The 20,435-nt window shown below is 37.8% G+C and overlaps 1 protein-coding gene across 1 annotated transcript in view; it reads left to right on the top strand.

Annotated features, from left to right (window-relative positions):
• SAK (Sak kinase) overlaps positions 1-20,435 on the top strand; it is a 319,404-nt gene that overhangs the window by 226,949 nt on the left and 72,020 nt on the right. The window contains exon 10 of the mRNA XM_067139778.2: positions 16,809-17,067. Coding sequence (XP_066995879.2) covers positions 16,809-17,067 — 259 coding nt within the window. The remainder of the gene's footprint in view (positions 1-16,808; positions 17,068-20,435) is intronic.

The following is a 20,435-nucleotide window of genomic DNA, read 5'->3' as shown; positions in this document are numbered from 1 at the left end:
TGGAAGTTTAGGAGTACAGAAGAATGTGGGTATGCGATTATCAAAAGAGTGGATAAACTGTGAAATTGTGTCTTAGGGAGAAAATCGTAAACAGAAACTAACATCTCTCAGGAAAAATATTTTTGACGACAAAGAAAGTGCTGGACATAAAAGTACTAATAAAATAACTGAAGAAGGGAAAAAAGAGAAACTTGAGACAGTATATCTAAAGTCATTAGAGAGAGAAAAGGAAATTACTTGTAAAATATTTTGTACTGCTTATAAGGTGGCAAAAAAGAACCAGTCTTTCTACAATTTTGAAACTGAAATTGATTTACAAGAATTGAACGGGATTGATATGGGGAGAATTTTGCATTCAAGTAATGCCTCTATAAATATAGTAAACCACATAGGTAGTGAAATGAGAACAAGATTGATAAAAGAATGTACTTGATTCAAAGAGCAAGTTCTCTCTTATTCTTGATGAATCAACTACTCTAAGTCAAAAGTCTGTTCTGATAGTATGTTCGCACCTACATTGAAGAAATAAAAATGGCAGAATCGGTCAACCTTTTCATTGATTTAATTGAGTTAGATGATGTAACAGCAAATGGAATTTACAAAAGCTTGATGTCTTCTATAGGAGCACTAGGGTTCACAGAAGATTTTCTAAAGGAAAATTTAGTTTTGCTGACGTGTGATGGTGTCGCAGTAATGTTCGGAGTACATGGAGGAGTTTCAAAACTTTTTAAAGACAGATTTCGTGCCATTGTTTTGTGGCATTGTGCTAGCCATAGACTGGAGTTATCAGTGCATGATGTTAAGAGTTTTATGGACAAATTATATCTTATGTATCATGCCTCTCCAATGAATGCAAGGCAGCTCCAGTCATGTGCAGCTACACTGGAGATGCAGATTTTAAAAATTGGAAGAATTCTGTCCACAAGTTGGGTTGCATCCAGCTATAGAACTGTTTTGGCTGTTTGCCAGGACTTTGAAGCACTGGTACTTCATTTTGAAAGAGGTAAATCAGAAGATGGTTGTCACAGAATGGAAAAATGCACTTATGAAGGTCTTCACAGGAAAATAACATCTGTGGAATTTATTTTGGATCTGGGATTAATTTGTGATGCTTTGCAAGAACTGTCTGAACTAAGCTTAGATCTGCAGGAGAGAAATGCTGATATTTACAAAGCCCACAGCAAGATTGAATGTCTTGTTGATGTTTGTGAGAAGAGGAGGTCTGTCCCAGGGCCTTACTATCAGAAAGCTCTTGAGGCAGCTGCAGATCTACAGTTCAAGGGTGTTCCATTGCATAAGAAAAACAGAATTTATGATCCACCAATCTCTCCGGATGCTTTCTGTGAACAACTTAAAACTTCTCTACAGAAAAGATTACTTTCCAAAGAAGACACTGAACTGTCAAAATGTGCAAGAGTTCTGGATTCTAAGAATTGGCCAGCTAACTCAAGAAAAAATATTCTGTATGGAGAAGCAGAAATAGGCACACTGAAAAGAAGATTCCAACTGAATGAAAGAGAAGCTATTCGAGCCTTCAGAGATCATCTGAAATTCAGAGAAGAAATGCCCAGGGAACTTTCTTGGGTTCGCAGGACTCTCAACACAATAGCTATATCTTCAAGTGAGTGTGAAAGGGGATTTTCTCAGATGAACTTGATTGTGACTCCAGAAAGATCATCTTTGTCAGTGAAAACCATTATCTCATTACTATTTATAAGAATTGATGGACCTCCTTTGACAGAATTTGATCCAACGAAGTATGTCAAATATTGGTTGCTACAAGGTCGTCATTCAGCCATGGATACAAAAAGCAAGACCAGAAAATGAACTGAGGAAGATGATGACATGTCAAAAATTTGGAAATTGTTTTGAATTCAGTGTAAGTAGGTTTCGATGAAAATTACAGGCTTTCTTAAATGTTCGGTAAATCCCATGTCTTCTTCCTTAATTTCCCTCCTGTGAGTTCCGGCACCTCTTTTTCCATAAAAGAAGCCCTGCTCATTGTTTTTCAGCATTGAATTCACAAGTGATATGCTGCATTGTGGCCCATCTATCTGCTTTTACCATCCGAGCTAGCCAACATTCACACGTATCATCAGCACATTGTTCACCCTGGCAGTTGACTCCAGTGGCGGAGGTTTTGCCAGAATTCATGTACTCGTGGTAAACTCTTGACACAGTGGCCAATGGGAAACCCAGTGCCTGTATGACTTTGGTGATGGAATGACCCCATACGTGTAACACCGACAATCTGGTCGCAATTAAATGCACTGAGATCTTGTGCCCCACCCATCCTGTGCTCAGTTGTTACACAGCCAATACAAGATTTGAAGACATTGCAGTTATGTGCCACACCATACTATTGTGTTTGCAATGATGACCACAGCATCATTTCCCCAAATTCAGTTGCTCAGTTGTGTAAGTTACCACGACTACGTTCTATAACATTGAACAACCATTTTCACTCGCCTTCATGCATCCCATCCACTCAAGTCAGTCTGGAAGTGCCTATAAGATGATGTTGGCTGGAGGCTGTGAATTTTGCTTTAGTTGTAGTGTCCCTAGTGTCATTGGAAGTTAGTTCCACCAGCTCGTGGCAGTGACAGTGAAGATCTGCTGTATATTGCAGTTCAATATACAGGGATTTCTAGCATACAGGCTGACCTGGTATTGAACAGTTATAGGGAACTAAGGCAGCAAAATCTGGTAGACGAGTAAATATGGGTATTTTCAGAAAACACGTGATACTCTATAAGTAGTCATATGCAGTCTATGTCTTTCATAACCAAGGTAACTGTTTGTAGAAAGGAGAGACATGGGCATAGTTATGTGTGTCCAGTGCATGTAAAAATATATTACGGTACAAGTAAAAACTGAGTGGCTGGTTAGTTATAGGCTTGTTGTGCTCATTGTTACAGGGTTAAATCCTGGCACAGTTGATTATTATGTAAGAGCTTAGATACAAAAGACCTCTGACAGTTGATTTATTCTTAACCATTTGAGCGCCACGTGCTCTTACAGTTTTCCTACTGCTGAGCGCCAAGGCCAGTTTCCGATTTTTGCAAGGTTTTGTTTGATCACTCGCAGATCAGCTGTTATTGTAGGTAGAAACTTGAAATTTTTGTTATTTTTTTTACTAATATGATTGCCTATACAAATAAAGCCCTACTCAGTTCATTTATGACCATTAGAAAACATTTGGTAGCCAAAACCCAAAAATATTATTTAAAAATAAAACAAACTAAAAGTTTGGCAATAAAATGTTGGTAGAAATTTTTTTTAATACATCACAAACATATTTATTGAATAGTACAACCTATTATGAAGCTGTATTGAATATTTCATTCAATTTGTACCTAAAATAAATCTGTAGTAAAAATAATTAATTTACAAGTCCAAATGAGCCAGAAATATAAGGCTAATTACACTTGTTTGGTTTATATGTAAATACTTACAAAATACGGTACAAACTTCTTTTACATAACACTTACATAACATACTACAAATAATAATAATAATAATAATAATAATAATAATAATAAAAGTTCAGTACAAGTATATTTTCCAAGACCTCTCAAAGACACTTACTGTATGTTTTGTCAAGCACAGTGGATATATAATAATTTTCACATCAATAAATGAACAAGTAAAAGATCGAGAGCAACTAGACACAGAGCGGACAAGGTGCACAGTAAGACTGCTAGTGTTGTTGCCGTGTCAAGTAAAGAGCGCCAATAAATATGCCTGCTTATTGGCCTGATATACTGAAACAATGGCCTTGAAAATAAAGGAGGCTGTTTATTGCAAAAGTTGTAAGTCATTAACTAACTATATTGGGAAATTCGGAAAGGAATGACTGTTACTTTTAATAATAAAAAATAAATACTGAACGTCCTTTTGAAAGGACGTTTACATTTTTCAGATGAATACCAAACGGGCTTTCAAAAAGGACATTGGTGCTTAGAGGGTCTGAATAACTTCCTATCGATGCAAAATCCCTGTATTTCTTAAGATCACATAATAGGGACATGAAACCTCAGATTATTATTATTATTATTATTATTATTATTATTATTATTATTATTATTATTATTATTATTATTATTATTATTATTATTATTATTAATTATCATCATCATCATCATTACTATAATATTCATTAATATTTATTTTTCTCTTCTATGGGTTTGTCGTCAAAATCTGACTAATCAAGATATGATCTCTTCTGGGTTTCTGTAAAGTAAGGAAAGCTGTATGTAAATGTACCACTGTTCTATGTTGTGTAGACCATCCAAAATTATTTTGTTTGACTCTTCCTATTGTCCACTGCAGTGGAACGTGAACAGTTCTTCTGCTGCGAGGGGAACACTCCAGGTGTAACAACCTGATTTTCCAGAAACTTTGCTCGTTGAAGGACGAGTCAAAATAAGCTAACACATACTTCGGCTTGTACATGAACACTCAGCCGTTTCCGAAAAAATGGTGGTTGAAGTTTTAGACGTGCTTTACGTGCCTGTTAGCGCATAGTAAGTTCAATTGACGTGGTGGCGCAGTGGCTTTCGCCGGTGTTTCACACTTTCATGCTATGTGTTCAAATCCCAATGAATTGTTTTTTGAATTTTTTTGTTTCATTTATTTAGTTTTGCCCATTGAAGATTACTACATGAATGGTTTAGTTTAGTGTATTTTAAAATATCATTATCCTTATTGTCTATGTTCTGCCTGGTAAATTGATTTTAAAACATCAGTAAATTGTATCCTCACTATGCTGGCTGACAGAATCCTCACTATGCTGGCTGACAGACGTGCGTGAGATCAGCTCCTCAGTCAAAGTGAATTAGCAAGTGTTATTTCCTAGTAATATATATCAAAAGTGTTAAAGTGTGCAAACATAGTCTGAACGTGTTTAAAGTGAAAATATCTCCCTGTCATGGCCATATTTTTATCAATTCAGTAAAATATTCCATTGTGAAACAAGATGACCAGGAGCAACAAGCGCAACAGCAAGGAAGCAAGCGGTATTGCCAACCTCGTAGAAGAGACCGTCACGACGATCCTGAATGAGACTCTCAGCTCGGGTAAGTTTCTGGACAGTGTTATTAGAGGCGATATCAGAGCGAGTGACCACACTTGTCGTAAAGGAACTGGAGAAATCTCTCCAGTTCAACGCTGAACTTGTAGCGGATTTAAAGAATAAACTTGAGTGTCGGGACAAGGAAATCCACGCACTTAGGGAAGAATTCAAAGCTAGAAGTGATTCTCTCAAACCATATAGTCGGAGAAATAATCTTAAAATTTTTGGAATGCAGGAGAGCACACAAAAAATTACTGATGAACTTGCCGCAAACGTCTTCAGAGATATAGGCATGAATATAAACATCAATTATATTGATAGAAGTCACCGTGTTGGGCCTAAATCAGTAGGGAAAACTAAGCCTATTATTGTCACGTTTACTTCCTATCGTACGCGACAGGAAGTGTTCCATAATGAAAGGAGGCTAAAGGGCACTCATGTTACCATCCACGAAGATATCACGTCCACTGGACTCTCTATACTGAAGGCCGCCATTCACTGTATCCATGTAAGCAACTGTTGGACTGCAGGCGGTGATATTATCATTAAGAAACCCGATGGGGGCAAAGTGCACATTAACTGGCTGTGTGACTTACTGAAGAACAGGCGAGTTGGCCATGCGATTAGGGGCGCGCAGCTGTGAGCTCGCATCCAGGAGATAGTGGGTTCAAACCCCACTGTCAACAGCCCGGAAGTTTTTCTGTGATTTCCCATTTTCACACCAGGCAAATGTTGGGGCTGTACCTTCATTAAGGCCATGGCCGCTTCCTTCCCATTCCTAGACCTTTCCTGTCTCATCATCGCCATAAGACCTATCTATGTCGGTGCGACGTAAAGCAAATAGGAAAAAAAAAACTTACCGAAGGATAGAGATAACAACTAAACCAACTAAACGGACAATTTACTTGACTGTTCTGATCTCTATTTACTGTATTTAATTTTATTTAAATACCACCTTAGTGTAATTTAATCAGATTAGCCCACTGTAGTTAGATTATTCATTTACTTAATTATTAATTTTTCATAAGGTGGCTGGAAGAACTAACGGGTCACTTTCCTCTGACAGTAGCGGACATTCCTTCCCAGTCACAATCCCTTTCAAGGCGTCACTCACCCCTCCACTCTCCACAAACAGAATACAACCTTGTGACAACTGTCCACTGACCCCTCCTGGAATTACCCTCTTTCCTTCTCTCACAACTGGAGACATGCTCCTAGCTAAAGTTTCCTCTTTCCCTAAAGATCTCCATATAGCTCACCTAAATGTACATTCATTGCTCATTTCCTCGAACTTAAAGAACTTGTCCCGGACGTGTTTGATGTTTGCATTCTCACTGAAACCTGGCTTCATGATCTGATCCCTTCGGTGACTTTCCACATGCCTGGCTACTGTTTACTCCGGAACGACAGAGGAGAAAAGAGGGGAGGAGGTGTAGCAGCGATAGTCAAAACCAGTTTAAAGCCTAGGATAATTGCGGGTTCAGATAGCGAATACAATAGACGACCCGAGTTCCTGCTTTTGGAAGTAATCGTAGCCCATCAGAAATGTGCTGTCTGTGTGGTGTACAAGCCACCTGCGATTGAACATTTGGAGGACGTAGAGAATGCATTGTTACGTGTACTTCCACATTACGAACATGTAATTGTCATGGGTGACTTTAACACAGATGCCGGAAACAACAATGCCGAATGTCGGCAGCTCATAAACTTGACTACGTCTTGCGATATGAGCATTTTGCAAACACTCCCTACACACCACACCCCCTCATCACACACGACAATCGACTTAATGATCGTCAAGAATATGGACAAAGTACTACAACACGGACAGATATCTGTACCAGGAATTTCAGCTCATATACATGTCCTACTCCTTAAAGACCCGAAAGACAAAACCAAGGACTATTATACATTCAGAGATCTCTGCATGTTTACTGAAGACGCACTAGATGTTCCGTGGCACCATACACTGACAATTGATGACATTGACATTAAAATAAACATATTTAACGAATATCTGTCAGCGCTCTATGATCGATGCACCCCGCCATAAACAGTATGGATAACACGAGCCCCAGCACTGTGGTTAAACCTGGAGCTAAAGGAGTTAATGGCAAGACGAGATGCCACACACAGAAATTTTAAGTGACAACCGACACAAGACAATTTTGACACATTTAAACGGCTACGAAATAAAACATTGCAGGCAGTACACAACGCTAGAGTTAGACATGCACATACCCTGTTAAAACAAAATACTAGACCTGCTATGGCTTGGAAGGAACTAAGACACATGGGAACAGGTAAACAAAGAGACAATCATCCTATTGACATACCCCTGGACTCCATCAATACATATTTTACCCCTCTCGGACATACCATTGGCAGAGAAAGGAAACATAGAACACTATACAGCAATTACAACTTCCCTGCACCTGACAGAGAAAAATTATTCTTTTCACATGTGACACCCTCGCAAGTTAAACAAGCCATATTTAGAATAAACTCGAAATCCATAGGGATAGACAACATAGAAATAGAACTTATTATGACAATAATTGACATAATTTTACCTACTATAATTCACATATTTAACCATTCACTAATGACTGGCGCATATCCCTCCATATGGAAAGCTACTCTTGTCGTCCCGCTCGCTAAAAAATCACCACCTGAAGACGTAACCGACTATAGACCTGTGAACATAATATCGGTCCCTTTCAAAAGCCCTAGAATTCATTGTACACCAACAAGTTTCCACCAGGCGAATTGGCCGTGTGGTTAGGCGCGCGCAGCTGTGAGCTTGCATCCGGGAGATAGTGGGTTCGAATCCCACTGTCGGCAGCCCTGGATGGTTTTCCATGGTTTCCCTTAATTAAGGCTATGGCTGCTTCCTTCCAACTCCTAGGCCTTTCCTACCCCATCGTCGCCATAAGACCTATCTGTGTTGGTGTGACGTAAAGCCACTAGCAAAAGGAAAAGACAAGTCTCCAACTACTTGCAAACACACAATATTAATAGCGAACACCAGTCTGCTTTTCGACGTAACCACAGCACTGGTACTGCACTACTTAGGGTTACAGGCGACATTCGCAATGGGATGGACAAAAGACAAGTTACCATCCTATCTCTTCTTTATTTCTCTAAAGCTTTTTGACTCAGTTGACATAGACCTACTTTCCAAACTATTTAAACTTCAGTTCTTGACAAACAGTCTTCAGTGGATGAATTCATACCTCTGCGGTCGTCTGCAGTGTGTAAGAAATAACAATAATGAATATTCATCCTGGCGATCCGTAGAGGTTGGTAATCCACAGGAGTCTGTCCTAGGACTGCTTCTATTTTCTGTCTATATCAATGATATTACATCGTCGGTAAACAGCTGCAGACACCACATGTATGCTGACGATATACAATTATACCTGCACTGTGAACCGGAAAGACTAACCGATGAAATTAAAAATTTCAATAGAGACTTCCAAGAAATCTGTAACTGGTCCGACATGCATGGACTTACATTAAATAACGTAAAATCTCAAGCTATAATAATTTCTCATCCTCGACTTTGTTCAGAAACCATAAGCAACTTCACTTTACCAAAACTCTACCTACAAAATTCACCCATTAATTTCAGTGAATCTGTCAAAGATCTTGGAAGCAGCAGGTTACCAGCATCTCCAGGAAAGTATTTGCAACACTTAACTCACTTAGAAGATTCCACAACATATTTTCTCAAGTATTAAAAGAACGCCTCATTTGCACTCTGGTATTACCTCATTTCGACTGCTGTGACGCCGTGTACAATGACCTGACTGTTACTCTTAACGACAAACTACAACGCGCCCAAAACACCTGTGTTCAGTATGTATGTGACCTACGTTACTATGACCATGTTACACCTGCCTACGATGAACTTAATTGGCTAAAACTCAAGCAGTGCCATAATCTTCATGCTTTATGCCTTCTTCGTCGAGTACTCTCCTCATGCTGACCTCCCTACTTGTACAGTCAATTTCACCACCTCTCATCCAATCACAGTTTCGGAACATGTTTAAAATCTGATACACTCTTATCTATTCCACCTAACCGCACCACACGATACACAAACTCATTTGTTATTTCTACGGCACGGCAATGGAATACACTACCCATCTCTGTCAGAGGAGCCTCACCTGTTAGTTTTAGGCAACTTTGTCACCGATACCTATTAAGTAATAGATGAAGCCCTAAATTGTTATTCGTATGTTATGGAAATATGGTAGATTTAACCTTCCTCAAACTGTAGACTCTATATAATCACACTGTTATTGTTGAGATTAATAGAATTGAGCTAATCATGTCATAATTGTGTAAATAATCATCATCATCATTTTCCTTTTTGTCCCTTTTTTTATTATCGTGCTTTATCATAATATTGTATTGTTTAGTAGTTGCAAGATGTTTCAATTGTAAGTCTATTTACTTTAATTTTGCACTTGTAAAAACTGTATTTTCTGGTTAGATGGAAGAGAGGGCCTAATAGCCTTAATCTTGCCAGACAAAATAAATCCATTGTATTGTATTGTAAATGAATGAAACAACTTATTTGAAATTGTTCTTCGAAAAATGATCCGTTATGCATGGCTTGTCACAAACTTATTGCTAACATATGAAATCTTCAGTAATATTAACGTTTCTTTCCTGGGTGATATTCCCACCCAGAAATATAACTGCGGCAAACTTGCCTCTGCGCGATGCTCGTGGTATGTAAAATTTCTATGTTTTGAATGTTTCTACGATTGTATCATCCAAGGGAGTGCACCGTATCTCCCTGAAGCATTAATGCATACCTACCAACTTTCCCGATTTAGGCGGGAGACTCCCGATTTTCCACAGTTTTTCCCGCCTCCCGATTATTTTATTATTTCTCCCGATTTTTGCTTATTTTTTGGTGAACTTCAAAAATTTGTTTTCAAATCCCGCCATTTCAGCTTTTTTTTTTTACGCCAGTGGCCGGCAGTCCTTCGCTCATTGGCCGCTTTCAAACGAAATATCGACGTTTATTAATGGGAGAAATGTGCGCGAATGTGTGATGATTATTGAAATCTGTATATCGCGACGCGTATATCGATTGTCAATCTCTCGTTCTCGCGTGCTATGTTCGTGTTCGTTCACATCAGTCTAGTCGATTCTAGAGATTCAGATTCTAGTCGCTAGATATGGTTTCATTTTTAGTAATTTAGTAACAGAATTTCAATGATAACGACTAGTAACTTTTCTAGAGATTTTAGGAGACATTTCCGACAAATTTTAATTTATCTCAATATAAATAAGAGTGTCTGTACATTGCTCAGAATTTAAAAAGAATAATATTTCTGTACCGGTCGTGACCACAGTAACAAGGAGAAATGCACGTTTTAATTTTCCGTAATGTCTGTCTGTCTGTCTGTATGTATGTATGTACGCCCATCACAAGAAAACGGCTGAAGAGAATTTAACAAAAATCGGTATATAAAGTCGGGGAATAAGTCGCTACAATCTAGGCCATAAATAATTGTATTTATACTGAATGAAATGGTAGTTTAGGGGAAGGCCTAAAATTTCATTCTCAAATATTGTTATTATTGGCCCTATCAATAAAAACTACTTCATTAAAGTTATGAAAATTCCTATCATTTACGTCTTAACTTATACATTTTTTACCGTACCGGCTATGATAAGATATATTCATGAATTTGGATTTTTGTTACCAAGTCCATATCAGCGCCGAACTACGAGAAAATGGGTGAACAGAAATTAATGAAAATCGGTATGTGAAGTTGGGAAGTGAGGAACTACAGTCTACGCTATAAATAATTTTGTTCACCCTGCTCGAAATGGTAGTTTAGGGGAAGGTGCCAAAAATTTAATTTTTAATTACCTATCTTATTGGCCATATTGAAAACTACTACATAACAAAAGTTATAGAGAGTACAATGTCTGGTTATTTATGTCTTATTCAGTTTTATCGCACCGACTATAATAATATTGGTGGTGATGGTGATTAAATTGTGAAGATGATTATAAGAATGAGAAAAACGTCATGAAGGAACGATTACTTAAATAATAACACATGAAGTCTTGAAGAAAGGACTCACTTTACATAAGATGCTGTAATATCGCAGAGTCGGAAGATAACTAAATGTGAAGACCTGCAATACAGAAAGCTCATAAAATTGATCAACAATAACATTACATTGACCATTATTTGTGATGATGTGCTTTGTGTATTCTGCTGGCATTTATCTCCGATATTACTGCTGCGTATCGAGTATAACAGCCTGCCTGAATATTGGCGGGAAGTAGCTGGGGAGTTAGATCTCTCTCTTCTTAAGCATGCTATTCCTCTGGTTCATAAATTTTCTGATACTGCTGGTACATAACACACTGGATCATCATAGTATTCCAGCTTTTTGATCCCTTCTCTGAGGCAGTGATTGGAATGAGCAGTGTGCATACTTCAATGCAATAATGACACAAGAGTGTTTTGCGGCTGTCTGCGGCCTGGTCATTCTAGCTCTGGAACTTTCATCTGTTAGATCGACACCGTAGTACTTTTTGTTAAAAGTGAGAAAATATGCTGTTTTCCATTTTATCGAATATTCCATATGACAGCATTACTTTTAATCGTGACATTTGTACTGACGTTATTGTATTGACCTATGTTGACTTCAGTTGGGAAAACTATAAGGATAGTCTTTCTGAGAATACTGTAGCGAAGCACGGGTACAACAGCTAGTTATTTGATACAAATAGCATTGAGCTTCACATGATCGCGCAGGCACTTGATGCAATATACCGTAATCTATGCATTTACTGAGTAATGGCATCTGAGTGCATGACTGATTCACACGTGTGGAACATGAGTTCATACTATTTTCGGAAGGCTTATCAGAGGCCAATCATCTCACTCACATACTTTCTGTGAGGTAATAGAGATGTGGAATTTTTAGCCTTGTAGCCTCGTATAGCAGCAGTCGGGCTGTGAGACTATAAGTGTTATAAATATATCATAGTACTGTATTGCACAAGTCATGTAGAATAAGCAGTTTTGACCAATTGTAGCTCCTGATTTCTCCTGATTTTTCCCGATTTTCACATCAGAATCTCCTGATTTTTGGTTTTGTAAAGTTGGCAGGTATGTTAATGTAAGAATGAACTTAACATTGTAATCCCTGTAATATAACACACATATATATAGGCTATATATAATAGAGGTATGTATATATATATAGGCTATATATAATAAAGGCATAACACTTTTTGTAAAACCCAGATGTAATTTTACAATCAGCATAATGCCCTTGTATCCACTAACTTGATAAGAAACATTTGTATAGTAATCGTCAATGGACATAAGTAGGTAAATGAAAAGATAAACATTTAATTGGGATTTGAACTCAGCGCACAAAAGTGTGAAGCGGCGGTTATAGCTACTACGTCACCGCGAGTTGTTAAGCACTAAAAGGCATATAAAGCACATCGGAAACTTCGACCGTTATTTTCTTGGAAACTGTCGAGTGTCTACAGATAAGCCAAAAATGTGTTCGCTTATTTCGACCCCTCTTTCACTGAATGAAGTTTCTGGGAAATCAGGTTGTTACACTTGGTGTGTTCCCCTCATGAGTTGGCATACAGTTTAAGAAGAAATTTACTTCCTCCGCAACTGAACATGTGGCCATGTGGTTAGGGTCGCACAGCTGCGAGCTGGCGTTCAGAAGATAGTAGGTTCGAGCGCCACTCTTGGCAGGCCTGAAGAAGATGATTTTCCGTGTCTTCCCATTTAAGGCCATGAATGCTTCCTTCCCACTCCTAGCCCTTTCTCATCCCATCATTGCCATAAGACCTGTGCCGGTGCGACGTAAAGCAAATTGTAAAAAAAAAAAACCTTCCTCCTCGAACATAAATAAAACATGAAATTTGTTTATGAGTAAGATCCCATCAAATAATAATGAAATGGTGCTCTTTTTTTCTATAGTACAAATTTAAAGTTGTCTGTGAGGCTATAAATGACATCCTGACCAATACAACTGGGGTTTTTAAAGTAAAACGTCATGTCCCTGTGGTTCAGATCCCACATAAAACTACCAGCTGCCTGGCTGAGTGGCTCAGACAGTTGAGGTGCTGGCCTTCCGACCACAACTTGGCAGGTTCAATCCTGGTTCAGTCCGGTGATATTTGAAGGTGCTCAAGTATGTCAGCCTCGGAAGGTGCACAAATATGTCAGCCTCGTGTCAGTAGATTTACTGCCCCGTAAAAGAACTTCTGCGGGACAAAATTTTAGCACCTCGGCGCCTCTGAAAACCTTCAAAAATAGTTAGTGGGACGTAAAGACAATAACATTATTATTAAAACTACAAGCATTAGTGACAATTGCAAGTAAATAAAACAAATACTTACAAATTTCTCTGACCTCCGAAGTAACTGTAAAACACCTTAATAATATCTCTCTCTGTCAGCCTCCAGATCCCGAGATCGCAGAGTTCAAACACTGTAGAGATATTAAATAAAACTAGTATGTTTTTATTGTTTACCCACCTATTCAATACAATAAAATCTTAAAAATGAGGACTTTATCCTTATCAAATTGTCATCGTAACAAATTATTAAATTAGATGGTACATGTTTCACCTGTCATTGTAGGCATCATCAGCCATAGTTTCACCTTAAGAATAAATCAGGTACCTGATTGGAATTGACTTATGAAATACTGTTGATTTATAACTATGTTTTGTAAAGTGGATGAGAGGTCATTATACAACGATTACAATATAAGACGTATATTATTGGATTAACGATAATTGTAGCAATAGCTGAGTCAAAAAACATAAAAATTATTTGAGAAATTATGACATAAGGTGGTTGCTTCATAATATTAAAAGTTGTTACAATATGGTAAAAAAATTCGGGAAGTATATTCCAATTAATTGTCAAATGGCATTTTGTTAAACACTTGAGCAATGTTGAATATTAAAATTTCATCTGGTAATAGACCTTGGTTCAAGGAGTTAATATGTATGATTTTGTTTTTTGTATGTATAAAGTTGAAGAATTCAGATATGATGTGGTCCTTTTTGAGATAGTACTAGTGTAAATAATGGATGCCGTTGGTCATTATTAAAGTTTGTCGTAGATGTCATTGGGCCATCTTCTTCGATGTGGTATTTGTAGGAAAAGTTTGGAATTGGTGTAGCTCTTTGTTATTGGACGTGTTGAAGTAAGTGTGCTGGTCAAAAGGGAACGATGTTGTTGTAATAGTTGTTGTCAAACATTGGATAGCCAAGTGTGTGATGAAAGTCTGTAATTAAAGAAGTTTTTGTGAAATTTTTATTGAAGAACTAGAATTGAAAAGGGGGGGCTAACAGTGGAAGTTAAATAAAAAGTATTGACACTTACCCCTTCGACCAGTGACATGTTAACTTATTATGGTGAGATCCTTAGAGCTGCTGGCAGCCTCCGAGCTCTTACTTCGTGTGTTGTAGCTGTGGGGTCTTGGTGGAGGGGGTTGAGCTTGAGAAGGCGTGGCTAAGGGCTTATTCGTTGAGCGTGAGGGGGAGTTGCTGGCAGTGGGAGGAGAGTAGTGTGTGTGTGTTGAATTGATGGGAGATCCTTAGAGCTGCTGGCAGCCTCCAAGCTCTTACTTCGTGTGTTGTAGCTGTGGGGTCTTGGTGGAGGGGGTTGAGCGTGAGAAGGCGTGGCTAATGGCTTATTCGTTGAGCGTGAGGGGGAGTTGCTGGCAGTGGGAGGAGAGCAGTGTGTGTGTGTTGAATTGATGGGAGATCCTTAGAGCTCGGTGGCTGCCATTAGCTCTAAAGATCTCAGTATAATAAGTTAACATCTCAGTGGTCGAAGGGGTAAGTGTCAATACTTTTTATTTAACTTCCACTGCTAGCCCCCCTCTTTTCAATTCTAGTTCTTCAATAAAAATTTCACAGAAACATCTTTAATTACAGACTTTCATCACACACTTGGCTATCCAATGTTTGACAACAACTATTACATCGTTCCCTTTTGACCAGCATTCTTACTTCAACACGTCCAATAACAAAGAGCTACACCAATTCCAAACTTTTCCTACAAATACCACATCGAAGAAGATGGCCCAATGACGTCTACGACAAACTTTAATAATGACCAACGGCATCCATTATTTACACTAGTACTATCTCAAAAAAGAACCGCACCATATGTGAATTCTTCAACTTTATACATACAAAAAGCAAAATCTTACATATTAACTCCTTGAACCAAGGACTATTACCAGATGAAATTTTAATATTCAACATTGTTCAAGTGTTTAACAACATGCCATTTGATAATTAATTGGAATGTACTTTCCGAATTTTTTACCATATTGTAACAACTTTTAATATTATGAAGCAACCACCTTATGTCATAATTTCTCAAATAATTGTTATGTTTTTCAACTCAGCTATTGCTACAATTATTGTTAATCCAATAATATACATCTTATATTGTAATCATTGTATAATGACCTCTCATCCACTTTACAAAACATAGTTATAAATCAACAGTATTTCATAAGTCAATTCCAATCAGGTACCTGATTTATTCTTAAGGTGAAGCTATGGCTGATGATGCCTACAATGACAGGCGAAACATGTACCATCTAATTTAATAATTTGTTATGTTGACAATTTGATAAGGACAAAGTCCTCATTTTTAAGATTTTATTATACTGAATAGGTGGGTAAACAATTAATTTTTTCTAGTTGCTTTACAACGCACCGACACAGATAGGTCTTATGGCGACGATGGGAGAGGAAGGGGCTAGGAGTGGGAAGGAAGCAGCCATGGCCTTAATTAAGATACAGCCCCAGCATTTGCCTGGTGTGAAAATGGGAAACCACGGAAAACCTTTTTCAGGGCTTCCGACAGTGGGGTTCGAACCTACTATCTCCCGAATACTGGATACTGGCCGCACTTAAGTGACTGCAGCCTTCGAGCTCGGTGATAAACAATTAAAACATACTAGTTTTATTTAATACAAGTACTTTCAATATGGATCCAAGAATGATTTTTATCACGTGTACTGTAGAGATTGTTGGATGGGTGGAAAAAAGTCTGTTTAACTCTCCATGTTATACAGTATTGGTATGTAAAACATATTTCATTGCACATTTGGTGTTTTACCCAACAAAATAAACTCAGCCATTCATCATTCACCATGAGATCCAGTTTGCTCTACCATCTGTTATAAGAAAATGGAACGTCAAAATTGATGTTTAGGCAGCTTTAGATGGCATTAAATTAGAATGCCTGCACATGTTAGCTGAAGCCATATTATTATTATGTCCACCTCCATAGCATAACAGCGCTATTAGCTGCCATCCTTGGAGGCCCAGGTTTGATTCCTGGTACTGTCAGAGATTTAAGAATGGCAGGAGAGCTGGTATGTGGTTACAATGGTACACATAGCTCACCTCGGGGTGGGGAAACGAGTTGACTTACTTTATTACTTTTTCTCACTGGCAGTGCATACCTTCATGTTGCCTGTACTCATGTTATTGTTTATATTTGGAAGGTCAATGAAGTATTGCTGCCATTCATCCAGTACTTTACAATAACCTGCTGGCACTCTTTCTGCATTGTCATAATGCAGTATTTGTTATACAAATCATTTTCTTGTTGTTCCTATGTTTTTCATTTTTGGCAAAGCAAGCTTTGATTTATTTATTTATTTATTTTTTTCCAGATAGTGCTGTATCGACCTAATGGAGGTAGAGGGTGCCCTGTGAGGGATTCACCTCCTGATTTGCCAGAACATGGAGCTGATGCTATCTATAGTTTTGAATCGCTCCCTTCTAAGCACTGGAAGAAATACCTGTATGCATCCAGATTTGTGGATCTAGTCAAGGCTAAAACGCCTAAAGTAACATATTATAGTAACAGGGCAAAATGCTTGCTGATGGAGAATGCACCTAATCCAGATTTTGAAGTCAGTTTTTATGATGGTGAGCAGCATTACTACCATAATATTTGCAAATAAAATTATAGAGCTTTTTGTGTCTTTTTGTAAATTATAGGTTGTAAGCTGGGAATGGAGAACGAGTGAGTTCGGAAAGAGAGAGCGGCTGAAAGGAGAGACTAGGAAATATGATTGAGCAAAAACAAACTCCCTTCCTATGCTGCTCTCTTCTCATAGAAGGATTCTTTCCTACTTAATCTCAGCTCTTCTAGATCCACTTCTTCAGCCCACGACAAGGTTGTTTCTGCTTTCCACCTTCTTTGTGATATTGGATACCCGCATTCAATCTTGAACAAACTTCAGTCTTGATGTGGAAAGTGAAGGATGAAAAGATCAGTATTTGTCTCGAGTATGTTCAGTTTGTGCTCTGTTCGTTCATTTGGTTTTCATAATAAGAGAAAGTTTACAGATCATGAGTAATGTGTAGCATTGCTCATATTTCCATGGAAAAAATATCCATTTTAGTTCTTGAAGGATTTAGAGCGAGTAAATTGTTAAGTCAGTCAAGTACGTTGCAGATTATATTCGAAGAAATGTTTGTTCATCATTAAGAGCAGACACACAATTTAAAATGTTATATACATACCACTCTGTTCTGAACAACGTAAACTTACTACTGTTTATAATCGGAGTCCAGCTGCTGGTGATCTGCTAATCTTAAAATATTACTTGTATTGTGACTGAAAAATTCAGTGATAATGATTAAATGATATGTAGCTTACTTCATTCAGTGTTAAATTATATTTTTAAATTTTAAGCAGTCTTCATGAAAACATCATGTGTACAATACTTTTTTAATATATATGTAACAATGGAATGTTACAAACATGTTAGTGAAAAATTGTATTTATAGTATTTTACTAGCTGACCTTACTCACTCCTGTTTAGAGGAACTTTCACTTTGTCAAATATCAGCCACCGAGGAAGTAAGCTCAGATGTTATTGTTTTATTAAGTAATGTTGCATAACTATTTAACACATTATTACTATAATTACCAATTTATTCTAACAGATAATTATTATTTGCCTGGTGGCTATGATTTAAGGTGTCAGTTTTATTTGATCTAACACCGTGGTTAGCTGGTTTGAGTCCCGTTGGTGGAAAAATATGTTACCATCATAATGTTGGCCTGCATGGTAGGAGAAGTGGTGGTATACAATTTGTAGCCACTAAATTGCATGCCAAAAGTCTGATTTCAAGTCCAGAACTCTGCAGTGTTCATATGGTCCTGCGTATGACGCTGTTGGTGGTGATGAGGACATTATGCCTTGAGCAGATCCCTTGGTGTTATTTGACAGGTGTAGGCTATATGTCAACACCGGGTTTCACCCTTTCTCTCTACCTCATTATCATCATCTCCTTCCGTCCAAACGTGCAGGTCGCACATGGTCGTCAAATAGAAAGGCCTGCACCAGAGGAGCCGAACATGTCCTCGGATACTCATGGAATGAATAGCCGTAGAGTAAATAAATAGTTTAAAATGCACAAATAGATAATATATAAATAGACTTATTTTTTTGTGCTTTGAAGTTATATTTAGCAATAGTTTAACACTATGGTTTATAGTAGTTTGTGATGACTATGACCATAACCGAGTACATGCATGCACTATACAGCTGTTGTTAATACAGTTCTTTTGACTATGTAGGTCCTCCAAAGAAATGTATTTTACATAAACATTTAATGTAATGGTATGTAAAGCTTAAGGATAAATAATGTAAGAAAACATAACAGCTTGAATAGTAGTGTTTTTAAAAAAACCTACTTAAAACGCTGTCTATGAATGGAAACAACAGTGTGTAGATATTCCTTTTTTTTTTTTTCGGGAGATAGTAGGTTCGAACCCCACTGTCGGCAGCCCTGAAAATGGTTTTCCGTGGTTTCCCATTTTCACACCAGGCAAATGCTGGGGCTGTACCTTAATTAAGGCCACGGCCGCTTCCTTCCCACTCCTAGCCCTTCCCTGTCCCACCGTCGCCATAAGACCTATCTGAGTCAGTGCGACGTAAAGCAACTAGCAAAAAAAAAAAAAAAAAATATTCCTTTGTGATCTACGACATGAGAAAATATGAGTGTGACTATGAGTAGCAGTTGCACAAAGGTTACTCGACAGGACGTTCAGTTAGTTTTATTGTATGGCTCATGGAGAATGTCTGAATGACTGCAGTCTAGTCAGAATAATTGAGAACCTTTGAGGATGGCCGAAGTATGACAAGTGTTAGCTAGGAGTTCAATATTGCCTTGGATAAATTGTGGGTGCCATCCACAAAATAACGCACCATATGCGGACTATTATATATGAACATTCATGACGAAAGTTAGCTCTAACATAGATGCATTTTGATCTTATGAGCAGGGCTTTTTTTTCCAGAGGGAACACCGGGGTACCCGTACCCCTTAAACATTTGAAAACAGCTTAAGAAAAAATATTGGTATATTTCTGTCTAGTCCGGCAAATATAACTTCCGACTTGAAAGTTCATTGATCAGCTGACGTCAGTGCATTGTTCACAACAGCAAGAGAAGATTTTGAGTAATCATCGATTTAAATCGACCTATCAAATCAGTTTCTCTTGGTCGGCAACTCGCCAATAAGCAGCAGAATCGAAACATTATGACTTATTATTATCTGCTCGACTAAAGCTTTGTAATTGCTTCTTTATTGGAAGAAATTTTACTCCTTTAGGAAAAATATAAATATTTTAGTGCCGTATGTTGACTACAGTTAATGTAGGTACTTAACGATTGCTGGCTTTTGTCTTATGTGATACCGGTGCCTTAAAATTTTCTTGAGTGTGTGATTTGTATGTGGTTTGCATTGAAAAGTGGTGTGTCTTTTGTGATTATATTTTTAATTTCTTAACGGCGTGTGTAACTTTAAAGAAGGCAAAGAAAGTATTAGACTGTGTTAGTAATCTGAACACCTGAACAGAAATGATTTGACAGTACAAATTCTAACAATCATGAAAAGCGTAGCTTCATTCCTATAAGCATGAAAGCTAGTGTTTGGTGGCAAGTTAGGTTGTTATGTGTGTGTGGTTAGTTTTGGATGATGAAGAAAATAACAAACTATATCGAAAATGCTGAAAGTTGATGATTCAAACACAAACAGTGATGGGGAAAAGCCAACAGTGTCGTGTGGTGATGCACAAGAAGATGACAACAAAGTGCTCTCAGCCGCGTGTAGCAGTGGGACAGAAGACATTCCCGAATACTGGGATTTAGAGAAAAAATGGAATTTTGCAGTAAGTGTGAATGGCTGGTGGTAAAAAATAAGAAACTTGGCTGCAAAATTTGTAATTTTTATATATCGCTGTTTTTGTTGTATGTTTTTCTTCTTTGTTATTTTGCTGA

Source organism: Anabrus simplex, chromosome 2 (assembly GCF_040414725.1).
Source record: "Anabrus simplex isolate iqAnaSimp1 chromosome 2, ASM4041472v1, whole genome shotgun sequence".
NCBI classification, from domain to species: domain Eukaryota; kingdom Metazoa; phylum Arthropoda; class Insecta; order Orthoptera; family Tettigoniidae; genus Anabrus; species Anabrus simplex.
Note: the sequence above shows the minus strand (reverse complement) of the source record. Positions and strands in the feature narration are given on the sequence as shown.